The sequence below is a fragment of the Sturnira hondurensis genome, unplaced genomic scaffold, assembly GCF_014824575.4.
Source record: "Sturnira hondurensis isolate 20B ecotype Veracruz unplaced genomic scaffold, ASM1482457v3 Scaffold0022215, whole genome shotgun sequence".
NCBI classification, from domain to species: Eukaryota; Metazoa; Chordata; class Mammalia; order Chiroptera; family Phyllostomidae; genus Sturnira; species Sturnira hondurensis.
In genome coordinates this window covers 12,719,464-12,732,014 of record NW_028094846.1, presented here as the reverse complement: position 1 = coordinate 12,732,014, position 12,551 = coordinate 12,719,464, and the positions used below count along the sequence as shown (strand labels likewise).

General features: G+C 43.9%; 1 protein-coding gene across 2 annotated transcripts in view; it reads left to right on the top strand.

Annotated features, from left to right (window-relative positions):
• EDEM3 (ER degradation enhancing alpha-mannosidase like protein 3) overlaps positions 1 to 12,168 on the top strand; it is a 52,290-nt gene extending 40,122 nt beyond the window's left edge. The window contains exons 19-21 of one of the 2 annotated variants that reach the window (XM_037035268.1): positions 558 to 743; positions 2,002 to 2,049; positions 8,425 to 12,168. In XM_037035268.1, coding sequence (XP_036891163.1) covers positions 558 to 743; positions 2,002 to 2,049; positions 8,425 to 8,834 — 644 coding nt within the window. In that variant the 3' untranslated portion in view covers positions 8,835 to 12,168. Of the gene's footprint in view, positions 1 to 557; positions 744 to 2,001; positions 2,082 to 8,424 lie in introns of those variants that run through there. The other variant, XM_037035266.1, reaches the window with a different exon arrangement.
• The last annotated feature ends 383 nt before the right edge of the window (positions 12,169 to 12,551 follow it).

Sequence of the window (12,551 nt, the reverse complement as noted above, 5' to 3'; positions counted from 1 at the left end):
TCAGCGGAGTGGTTTTTGAGCTCCAGTGAAATGGTGATAAATATCTTTCAGGTGGTTATAAGATTTGAAGATAGTATATATAAAATGTCTTAGCATAATAGCTGACATATCAGAGGGATAAGCACTAGTTGCTAGTAGATTTTTATCTCCTTGGGCCTTTTCCCACTGAAATTACAAACTTCAAATCACTTCACTCGTGTATTTCAACCAGCGTGCTTTAATTTTTTATTTTTCGTAGAAAATCCATGTGTTCTTCCATGTGTTCCATCCTGTAGTTCGCTGTAATTTGTTCATGGTGGTTCGCAGTTGTTCACAAGTCCAGACAGCAGGCACTTCAGCCAACTTTGGTGGCCATAGATCATGTCACTGCTTTTGCATCATCTCCCCAGCATGGATTTCTGGGAGTAGAATCCGTGGGCCCAGAAAGTCTGTTTGTTTGGTTCTCGGCGCACAGAATGCACGCCACCAGCAGGTGCAAAGCCGTGACGGTGGGCAGGCGGACCTCCTTAGTGGACGAGTGTTTTCATTCAGTTTGCTCTCTCCCTTTTTCCGGCTAGATGACAACGAGGGGAGCAGCAGTGACACTGCCCCTCTGTTCCAGATGGCGGGGGACGGAAAGGACACAGATGACATCAAGATCCCCATGCTGTTCCTGTTCAGCAAAGAAGGAAGCATCATTCTGGACGCTCTCCGGGAGTACGAGGAGGTGGAGGTGCTCCTTTCGGACAAAGCGAAAGATCGAGGTGAGCGGGAAACGGCTTGTTTTCTAGCGCAGTTTAGCATCAGCTTGACGAGTTTTATGACGAATGTGAGCGACAAAAACTTACTTTGGTTTACTGGCAAAATAAGGACAATTTTTAGAAGATGGTTTCCGAATAAATTTGCCATTTGGAAATAAGACTAATGACGTTGATTTGGCCACGTGAGGATGTTTTCAGAATTCTGTGTTAATGCGTAATTTATCATTTTTGCTTGGATTCTGCCCGGTGATAAAAATACAAGAGATTGCCCCAGTGGAGTCATTTTACCATCCACAGATACTCAGCATTCAGTTCCACTGATGCTGCACCTTTCGTGTCTTGTGTAAGGACTGAAAGAGGTCGTGTAGAATGGTGGTGTCTCCAGTATAAAGGAAACTGGGCGTCCGCAGCTGCTTGTGACCACGTGACCACTGACCACGTGACCGCCTGACCATGGTGCCGCCTGCAGTACAAACTCAGCGGCCCCTCCCACTGAGATCCTATAGGCCACAGGAGCTGCTGCGGTCTGAACCAGATGGCATGCCTTACTAACTCAGAGGGTGCACGAGGGTGGCCAGTGTTTGTGAGTGACTTGAACGACCTTTGAAACCCAAGTGACTGGGTAAATGCAAGGTCTCACTAGTGTTCTTTTATAGCTCCAGCCCCAGGAGCTGGGAGAGCTGAGGGACGGTGGGCCATCAGCCATGGGCTGTGACACTGCCCACGGCAGCAGTCTCTCTGACCGCTAGACACCCACAGAGGCAGCTGTGCTTCTCCCACCCTCCTATATAGGTCAGGCTGTGCAGTTTGTCTAGGGCCGTTGAATCCCCTGGGGTGTTTGTTTGACAGATGTGAAGGAAACTGAGTCCATTCATTATAACTTCCCATGGAAGAGTAAAAAGAAAAAGAAAAAAAGAAAGTTCTGCAGTAATCTGTTGCTGTCCAACTCCGTGTTTGGTCTTGTCTTTCTGTATTGCTTTACTCTCCTTTGAGAGTCTTTCAAGTGCCCGCTGTATGAGAGCAGTGCGATGAACAGGGTATATGTGTGCAAGGGTGTCACACACGAAACAGACTGGCAGAGAGTTCTCGTCTTCTCTCCTTGTCCTGCGTACCTGGTGTTCGTTATGCGCCCGCTTTCTAAACTCAGATCTTTCCTACGTGTGTGCGTTTAGGCACATCCAACGGGCAAATTATTATTCCATATGACTCTTTAATGCCTTTGCTTTTCCCCTCCTATTTTGTGCTACCATTGGAATTTCAGCAGCAATATTAAAAGGTAAAATGATTCCAAGCTACATTATTAATAGTAGTAAGTATCTCAATTAATAAGCCTTAAATTATCTATGTATAGATGTATGTGTATATGTGTATAAATACGCATACATATATATGCACATGTACATGTACATATGTATGATTTTGTTTAAATGGATACCATGATCATATCTGGTTTAATACACTCCAAATTTTTTCATGACTAGTCAGGTGTTCGGTGATAATTCTTTATGGATCCTATTATAACAAATCCTATATGTTAAATATCCCGTATAATTAGAATTCACTGTCCATGTTCATGCAACAGTCACTAACAAAGACATTGTTGTCTTGGCATGTATTACTTTTGGTCACTTGTTACTTGAACAGAGTGTAAAATATTTAAAATATTGACTTGTTTTAAGAACACATATGTCTGTAAGAGTGCATGAGTTTAGGACTGTAAGATTATGTAAAAGCATGTGCTTCCCATACCAGAGACAGAGTGTAGGAAAATAAGAATTCTGTTACTACCAACAGAAATTATCTGAACAGGATTCCCTGAAGAACCTGGCAGTAAAGGGGTTTTAGTCAGATTATCGTACGTATTTTAAAGTTTTACTCGTCTATACATTTATTGAACCTGTGGTTCAGTATTAGAGTGATCATCTTAGCAAGACTTTAGAAACTCCCCTTGCGTAGCTGTTTCAAGAACAGTAGCGCTATATTAACTAAATCAGCAATAAGTTACAGTGCAATTGTTACTATTTATTAATGTAAAAAATTAATGATAATGGGTTTATGAAATCGAGTGCTTTATTGAGTTAGGAACACCTCCTAGGAAGCGAAGGTCTGCAGGGGCCACCGTTAGCGTGCCCTGTGCCGCGGCTGCACGCATGTCTTTCCGCCCGGCATCGGAGTCAGCTGGTGTGCTCGTTAGGAGGGTAGACTCCCCGGTCCGACTGCGGACTGTGGAATCAGACTTTCTGAAGGCAGAGAGTCAGAGTCCGAGATTGTAAACACACACCCAGGTACTTGTACACTTGGAGAAACACTGAACAAGGCCAAGAAGGGGGCCCGTTTTATCTCCCAGCCTCTGTCTGGACATAGTGCACTCTCGAGGGGCCTCACCAATGGTACCTTCCTTAAAATCGGAGCAACCACGTGCCCTCCAGAGTGCCCGTTCTCAAACTCTCACTCCTCAGATACGTGCTTCCCTTATAAAGTCACACGGTTTTGACTGAGCAGTTCCCCCTACGTGGTAATACAGAAGGAGAAGCCCCAGAGCAAGCCCCCGGTCCCACTTCTCCTGCTGGTGGTGAGGCCCCACGGTTCCTGGGGAAACAGTCGCCCTGTCTCCCAGCCAGAGTGTTCAGACACCGCGTGTGGTCCCTTCTGATCCGCAGTTTCCCTCTCCACGGCTCAGTCACCCGTGGTCAGCCACGGTCCAGAAATGTTAAATGGAAAATTTCAGAAACAACCGAGGCTCACGTTTCAAATGGCCTGCAGTTCTGATCGTGAGCCATCAGCACGTCCGTCTGCACCCGCCCCGCCCCCCCCACCCGTCACTTAGTAGCCAGGTCAGTTCTTGGATCTTTTGAGATGGAGAGAGCACATCCACGTAACTTTTGTTGCAGGATAGTGTTATAATTGTTCTATGTAATTATGAGTTATTGTTAGTCTCTCACTGTATCTAATTTATAAAGTGAACTTTATTGTAGGCACATGTGTAGGAAAATAGCACAGTACATACAGGGTTTGGTGCTTCCTTGGTTTTGGGCACCCACTGGGGGTCTTGGAATGTGCCCTTTGTAAATAAGAATGTGGACTACTGTACGCATTTTTTTTTCCAGAAGTGCAAGTTTAGTCATTTGTCAAGGGGAGATGTTGCTTTGTCAGGTCTAACCAGCCACACTTCTAAAATGTGAAGTTCTCCACAGAAATTTTAATCCTGTGTCTTTCGTGTGTCCCATCTTTCCTGAATGTGAAGTTTATAAATGTACTCAATTCCAGTCCTAATCCAGTGCCCGTGAGCAAAAGACACTGTGTTTACTTTTAACTTTTAGCTCCAAGTTGAAACAGTTTACAATTAAGAATCAGTTTTCTTTTCTCGCTATTGCTTCTCAAGGGGAAAACCGTCTGTATTTCAGTGCATATTTATGCCTGCAGTTTGCAGGGCGGGCCCCCGGGGCCTTGGGAGCTACTGGCAGATGTTTGAAGGGCTGCTCCTTCCTTTGTGTCTGTCTGGTCCACAGGCAGACGGGGAAATAAGAGACGGGGTCCCGGGCCTGAACGGGCAGCGTTACCTCTCCTAAAACTCCCCTGCTGAAGCTGGTCCGGGTCACTGTGTCCTGAAGTTGAACTCTGGGAGTCAGGTTGCTGTTGCAAAGGATTTGATTCTGCAGAGAAAGTCTAGTGTGCGTGCGTGCAGATGGCCTCACTGCCAGGAGAGTAGAACCCAGACCCTTCTCGGTTGCAGAACTGATGGTCACCTGCCCCCTGATCCAACCACGTTGCGTATTCTCCTGCATTTTTGCAGTGGCAAAGCCACCTCCCTCTTTCCGGAGGTGCCTTCTTAGTCCCTTCAAGCCCCTGGGTCTTTTGCTCTATGACAGTGTCTAGCCATTCTGAATGCCAAGTTTAAATGCCATCTTCCTCACCACGTTCTCTCTCGTTCTCATCGGTAAAATTGAAGGGCGCCTATTTGACTCAGTTCCCACTTTGACATGTGCATTACCTGGTGCTTTTTAACCTGCTGCTCCCCTCTGGGTTCCTGGCTTTCAGTAAAGTCCTGCTGTGGAGGCCAGTGAGTGGTTACAGAACAGCCGGTCTCCGAGTCTTCGCCCAAGCTTCCCTTGTCCTTGCATGATCGGAACTTGTTTTCTCGTGCTTGCATCTTGAGATTTTCCTCATTCTTCCTTTGTTTCCTGTGTTTCGGATACACCATTCCTGGGTTTAACGATGCAGTCGTTACACTCTTAGCACTGTGAAACTCCCTCCCATGACAAGAGGCACTGGAGAGGGAGGGGTGTGGCAGCGTGACCGCACCGTCTTCCCTTCCGCCCTCTCCAGCGGGTCTCCACATTCCCGGCGCTGCCTCTTTGCTGCCGGTCAGACATCCCTTCCTGCACACTTGGTCCGTGGCTGCTCGCTCTTCTGTCCCTCTGACCTGTTTACTCCTGTGCCGGTAATAAGACACTTTGCTGTTTTCAATAAATTCAGATATTTGATGAGGCAGCTCTAATTCTTTTCAGAATTTCTTGATTTCCCTTTGATGTGTATTCTTCCATAGGAATTTAAAAANCAAGAGGCACTGGAGAGGGAGGGGTGTGGCAGCGTGACCGCACCGTCTTCCCTTCCGCCCTCTCCAGCGGGTCTCCACATTCCCGGCGCTGCCACTTTGCTGCCGGTCAGACATCCCTTCCTGCACACTTGGTCCGTGGCTGCTCGCTCTTCTGTCCCTCTGACCTGTTTACTCCTGTGCCGGTAATAAGACACTTCGCTGTTTTCAATAAATTCAGATATTTGATGAGGCAGCTCTCACTAATTCTTTTCAGAATTTCTTGATTTCCCTTTGATGTGTATTCTTTCATAGGAATTTAAAAATAATTCTGGTCCCAAAAGTAAACAAAAATAAGTAGAAATGGGATTTATTTTAGAATGTGTAATTGCATGCTTTATGTATAAATGGAAAAATTTTGTCAAATATTCAGACTTTCTATTTTAGGACCATACACTTACTTGTAAATTTAATCAGATCTTGCTCTTTATTTTCATTAAGGTTTTATAGTATTAAGCAATATGGGTCTTTTCCATAATAAATTCAATTCTATGTTTTGTAGCTTTTATTTTTATTGTGAAAAGGATACTTCATTTTATTTCTAATCAGTATTGATGCTATGAAGGGGCTATTGGTTTATGTCTATTTATTTTATTTTTTACCTTCCTTATAAAATACTTTTATCTTAATAGTGTTTTCAAAAATTAAGGGTTGCTTTGAGTTTAAGTATACAACACAATCTGAAAATAAAGACAATTTGCTCTTTCCTTTTTTTTACATTTACACTATTTTGTTACCCGATGTATTAGCTGGATTTCTAAAATAATGTTGTATGATAGGTTACCCCAGGGTGGGTTTTTTTGTTTTTTCTTTTTGTTTTGGCCTACGCACAATCTTGATTGCTAGATGAGATGGCACCACACCTTTCCTGCCCTTTTCCGTTAGATTAATGCTGTCTAGAAAGAAACTGGAAGGTTCTGTTGGTGGTTGTCCTCCCTTGAATTTCGGGTAGCCTGGCATCAGGGAGCTGTAAGCAGCCAGCAAACTGCTTTCTCTTCTTGGGGCCCCCAGAGGGCTTTCCTGGTTGTCTCATTAAACTGTGTCCTTTTCGCAGCTGGGGAGACAGGATATATGGGCACTCCTTGTGCCCCATGCTCCCCCCGCCCCAACACATGACCGGGGTAACTTAAACTTCCTTAGGTCATCCTGCCCAGTCAGTCTGTGTAACGCACCCACCGACACCTTCCTGCAGGCCTGCATTTCCCGCACTTTTCCTGGTTTTAGAGGAGGCCCATCTCCCCTCTGTTCTTTGACTGATTGATTAACTCCACTTACTGTTTAAATCTCAGTTCAAGTGTCGGCTTCAGAGGAAACCTTCAGATCCACTTCTTACTCTTTTCTAACTCCAGAACACTGCCACGGGGCTCTCCACTCACGTTGTGAGCCTTCGTGAGTGTCCCTTTCCCCACCTGGGCTGGGAGAGCCAGCGGGACAGGTCTGCTGTTTCGTTTTGCTCCTTCCACCCTGACCGCAGAGCCCCGGGGGGGGGGGGGGGGGGNGGGGGGGGGGGGGGGGGGGGGGGGGTGCCGCCTGTGGGCGTGGCTACTGCTGACACGCCGACCTGTCGGAGCCCTGCGTTGGAACGCTGCTCCCGGGTTTCTGTTCATTAAGAAAGGGTTTAACTTAATATTCCGCCTTCCAGGAGCTTTTCAGTGATTATAGCCAATAATTTGTAGGCCCAACAATAATGAAATACATGTTTTATAAATAATCTCAGTTATTGTCTTTATGAAAATACTTTATTTAATCAACCACATTAATGCTCTTAAATCATCCAGAATTTTGCATTGTCTGTTTTCATGGTTTACCCAGTAGGAATTTTCATTTTCCAAGACTACTATCATAAAATATAGCCGTGGTATGTGCTGTTTAAAATTATATTTAATTTTAAATTAAATACACAGTCTTCCCTGAATCTAGATGTTTAATAAATGTTTGACATATAATGCAAATTTATATGCATTTTAATAGTATTATTGTTTAGTGTATTTCTCGGCATTTACTAATATCCATTGAAGGCAGTCTTACCACTTATTAGATATTCCTTTCAGTTCAGAAGAATATTTTCTACTGTTCCATTTTGCAAAATAAATGTACAGAAAAATATAATTGCACTTAACTTTTATGTCTTCATTTGATTGTGTGAACCAGAATGCTTGTGAAAGTGTGACAGATTTCTGAAGGGGAAAAGTTTCATGCAGTTTGTTTCTTTCACCCACAGACCCTGATGCGGAAAGTGAGGAACAGCCGTTCTCTGAGAGTGACTCTCAGAATCAGAGTACTGAGCAGCTGGCACGGGGCTCTCCGGAGGTGGACTCGGTTGATCAAGGGTCTCCTGAAGAAAGCTCCCTGGACGCTCCCCTANGCGGGGGGGGGGGGGGGGGGGGGGGGGGGGGGGGCTGTGGGCGTGGCTACTGCTGACGCGACGTCCTGTCGGAGCCCTGCGTTGGAATGCTGCTCCCGGGTTTCTGTTCATTATGAAAGGCTTTAACTTAATATTCCGCCTTCCAGGAGCTTTTCAGTGATTATAGCCAATAATTTGTAGGCCCAACAATAATGAAATACATGTTTTATAAATAATCTCAGTTATTGTCTTTATGAAAATACTTTATTTAATCAATCACATTAATACTCTTAAATCATCCAGAATTTTGCATTGTCTGTTTTCATGGTTTACCCAGTAGGAATTTTCATTTTCCAAGACTACTATCATAAAATATAGCCGTGGTATGTGCTGTTTAAAATTATATTTAATTTTAAATTAAATACACAGTCTTCCCTGAATCTAGATGTTTAATAAATGTTTGACATATAATGCAAATTTATATGCATTTTAATAGTATTATTGTTTAGTGTATTTCTCGGCATTTACTAATATCCATTGAAGGCAGTCTTACCACTTATTAGATATTCCTTTCAGTTCAGAAGAATATTTTCTACTGTTCCATTTTGCAAAATAAATGTACAGAAAAATATAATTGCACTTAACTTTTATGTCTTCATTTGATTGTGTGAACCAGAATGCTTGTGAAAGTGTGACAGATTTCTGAAGGGGAAAAGTTTCATGCAGTTTGTTTCTTTCACCCACAGACCCTGATGCGGAAAGTGAGGAACAGCCGTTCTCTGAGAGTGACTCTCAGAATCAGAGTACTGAGCAGCTGGCACGGGGCTCTCCGGAGGTGGACTCGGTTGATCAAGGGTCTCCTGAAGAAAGCTCCCTGGACGCTCCCCTAGAATCAGCACCTGCAGCAGCTGCAGACGAGGCTGCAGGGGTCTCTCCTCCTGGACAGAACTCTGATCCCCCAGAAAACCACCCACCTACAAGCCTTGACGGTGAATGTACAGATTCAGATAACCAGCTTCAGGAACAGTCGGAAACTGAGGAAGATTCCAACCCCAGCGTCAGCTGGGGTAAGAAGGACCAGCCCATAGACTCCATATTAGCAGACTGGAGTGAAGATATAGAAGCGTTTGAAATGATGGAGAAAGATGAACTATGACTCACTGAAGAATGGGGTGGTAGGCATTTCAAAAGAGTAGGTAAACTGTGGTTAACAGACCCCTCGTCCCAAGCGGGCTCTCCAGCGGGAGGGGGGCTTCGAGTGTGGGGATGAGCAGCCGCGTTGTGACCGGGGTGGTTGGTTGTCACCGGGGCCTGGAGCTTGCTGTGTCAGCATCGACCTTGTTTCAGACCGTCCCACGGGGAACGGAAACTCGCAGTCCCCTCAGACACCAGCACCCGGGCCGGGAGAAGACTGCCGGATGTGCCTGGGAGCCAGCTTTCTGCAGGCTCTGCGAGACAGAAACAAACCCCGTTAGTAGCGGCGTGGGGGGTAGGGATTTGTGTAGCGCCTGATGAAAGGAAGCTCCGCTTTCTTGGCCTTGGGCTTGCAGGCTCTGTGGGGAAACACGTGTGTGCTGTGGGCATTCTGGCCGCGCCGCCTTCGCAGAAACACTCGAAGTGCCCTATGCGGTTAGGAGGCGATGTGTTGACGGTGGAAACAGTCTTTGCTCATCTCTTTCACTTGCTTCATTGTGCAACAAATGATGAAGATGACTTGATTTTTCTTCCCTCTTAGCAATGTCCTTTTCATTTAAACCAAAGGTGAAGCCATTGTGCTTTCTCAGTGAGTTTTCTGCATAGTGACTAATCATTGGGACCAGGTAAAAAGGTCATATAATAATATATTGTGGAAATTGGTTACTTAATACTCCTGAAAAACGGAGCAAGGGAGAAACTGTAGTGTTGCAATATGAACTTGCCATTGAGCCTTCCACAGGGAAAGCTGTGACTACTCTGAGAAGGAACTTAATGTTGTGTATCCTTATAGGGCAAGTGATGAGTCTGTCCAGTTCATTTCTCGTAGAGGTGGTCGCCTCTAGTCCTCAGCCTTACTCCCTCCCATGCTCAGTGCGCAGTTTGAGCCACGTGGCCCGTGGAGCTGGTAGTAAATGCATTTTGCTCCAGTTTCATCGTAGGAAGTTATGATAAAACTGTGGTAGTCATCTGAAAACCTGGGGGAATACGTATTTTTTCCTCTTTTGAAACTATGATTTCTAAAGTTGGACCTAAAGAATCTGTCACATTTTCTGTTGAATCATGGTTTTTAAGTTTGCTTAAAAAAAACACAAATATTTCTTCTGATGTGGACTTGAAAATTAGTCTATGGTAACCTGTGTAAAAAACTTACACAGTAGCAACTAACATATAGCCATATTGTTTAATAAATTTTTTTTTGTGGCAGTCTGGTGCTGGCCACATTTAAGTTTTAAATTTGTTGTTGATATCTGTAAACAGCCCTGTAGTTGCAATAATGGCTTTATTCCGTTTATTTATTTTTAACAACTTACCTGAATTAGTTCTAAAGGAGTATTTATGAGACTTCATTTTATCTCTCTTTGCCATGACATTACCTGGTGACTTTCTCCTAAAACAGCTGTAAGGCACAGATGGCCTGTGAGTGGGTGTAGAGCCGTTGAAAGGACAGCAGCGCTGTCTTGTAGTTATGTATATTCCTGTACAGTGCGTCTTAGGTCCAGGTGAACGTACTCTTTTACAAGGGGCTGACTAGCTGCTTTCAGAAATTCCAGCAAAACCTAACTGGGTCCGTGAATAATAAATCTCACAGAGAATTCACTTTGGCCAGGGGAGGGGGGTGGGCATGGGGAAAGAGTAATAGAGAAGAACTTTATTGGCCCTCAGTTAAACCTGACACCAGAATGGACATTTTTAGGCACTGCATGTGAAATCTGGTGTAAGAGGGCAGAACTGTAATGCATAGACTACACGAAAGGGTAGACATAGAGCTTTGTTCTCCTCAATTACAAAGCTGCCAACGTAGCTGAAGCTTCATCACTTGACTTGCCTGGATTTGTAGTACTGGGGCTTGGAGAAAAGGGGCAAATGTTCTTCTGGGAGACTGACTAGAGAAGCCTTATGTTTAGTGATTTGTTTCTGTTTATATCTCAGAGCCATTGTTGTCTAAATCTCACTTTTCTAAAGTTGTCAAAACAAAGGCATTTTTTTTCCCCCAGCAAAGGTTTTGTGGCATATAAGGTACCAGCTTACTGCTGCTCTCCCTTCCTTTGGCCACAAGGGGGAGCTGTTGCCACTTATTGAGATCTAGAAGCAAATTGCTCATTTGTTTAGAAAAGCGAATCCTTAAAAAAAATTATTTTTAAAGGGAAGAAAAAAATTAACAAACTATACTCAGCACCCAGAAGGAATTATACTGGATTTTCCCCCCATTTAAGAAAAGAAGGTATAAGGTTTGGCTTCAAAACCGGGACATTGAGATTGACTCTCCATTTCTTATTTGACATAATGCCATTAAGTTCTTTCTGAGCTCATTAAAAAATTCCGAAGCACTAGGGCTTTTTTACGTTTTGCTTTTTAAAATACCACCTATAGAGGTTTTATTTACTTCCTAACCATTCAGGGGATTCTGTGAAACCCTGGATTTTAGAAACATCTGGTCTACCTCAGTTAAATGTCGACTGCATAGAAATAGAGTGATCGCCACAGCCATGAAATTGTGTGACTAAGAAGGATCTAAACAATGTTTACAAGCCCAGAATCAAGGGAGGGTTTTATCCAAAAGTTAAAAGTGAGATATTAGAACAAGTATTTAATTCAGGTATTTTCAAGTTTTAAACTTCACTTGTTTACTAACTAAAAATAGCTGTAGTTTTCTTGCTTATCGAAGTCCATTGAAGTGATACCCCCTGATCGGTAGTACTCGTCCCGTAAAGTTTTAGGTGTGAAAGAATTGTGATTTACTGGGCATGTTTGGGGTAGGATATTTTGTTGGGCAGGTTCTCTTTTTCTTTTCAATTTTAATAGGCTTCCAACAAGAATACAGTTGTCGTTACAGTAAAACCAGCATTTGTTCTCTCACCAGACCCCACGCCAAACGCGCAACACTCGGCATAAGGAACTCAAACAGGGCTTACAATTTCGAGGTGTCGTGGGGGGACTTAGTGAATACGCCAGCCAGTCGTTTTATGCACAAGGCTTCAGTCAGAACATAGAAAAAAACATTCTGTGAATGAAACATTGTATGTTCAGATTTTATAAAAGACATTTTTAAAAGCCCAATTTACAGCCGTCTATTTTCTTATGATGTAATTTATGAAAAAGATGTCTGTACCAACAGGTGCTGTAACGCTGCTGCTGTCGGGTTTTATTGTTTGGTGATAAATGTAAACAATATTTCTAAGGGGAGCTGTGTACTGTGATGTAGAAGTCTGGGCAAAATGTATATAGTCCTTGTATATAATTGTGTATTTGATTATAATTACTGATTGTAAAGATTTAATAAAACATGTAAATATGCTGGTCTAGTTTTAATTTGAATTTTTAGCATCATTGACATATGTTTATGCTTTGATATCTCTCAGATTTTTTTTCACTGCATCTTCCCTTTAATTTTCACTTTACTCCAGGGGAGTAAATTTGGGGCCGCCTTCGGGAATAGAGACATAAACTCACATTCGACGGTTCACAGCTCAGCAAGTGCCGGCGGCCCTCGGAGTCGCGCGAGCGACCCCTGGTGGCAGCATGTCTGGCATGCTCATGCTTCGAGTTTACCTGTATTCAATTAACTCAGCCGTCCCTTTCAATGTTGTCACCAAAAGTCACATGCGCCTCCCGTTAGCCCCAGTGGGCTCCTTTTCCGTCAGCAGCCACTTTCAGGTGTGGTGACGCTCTGCTCTTT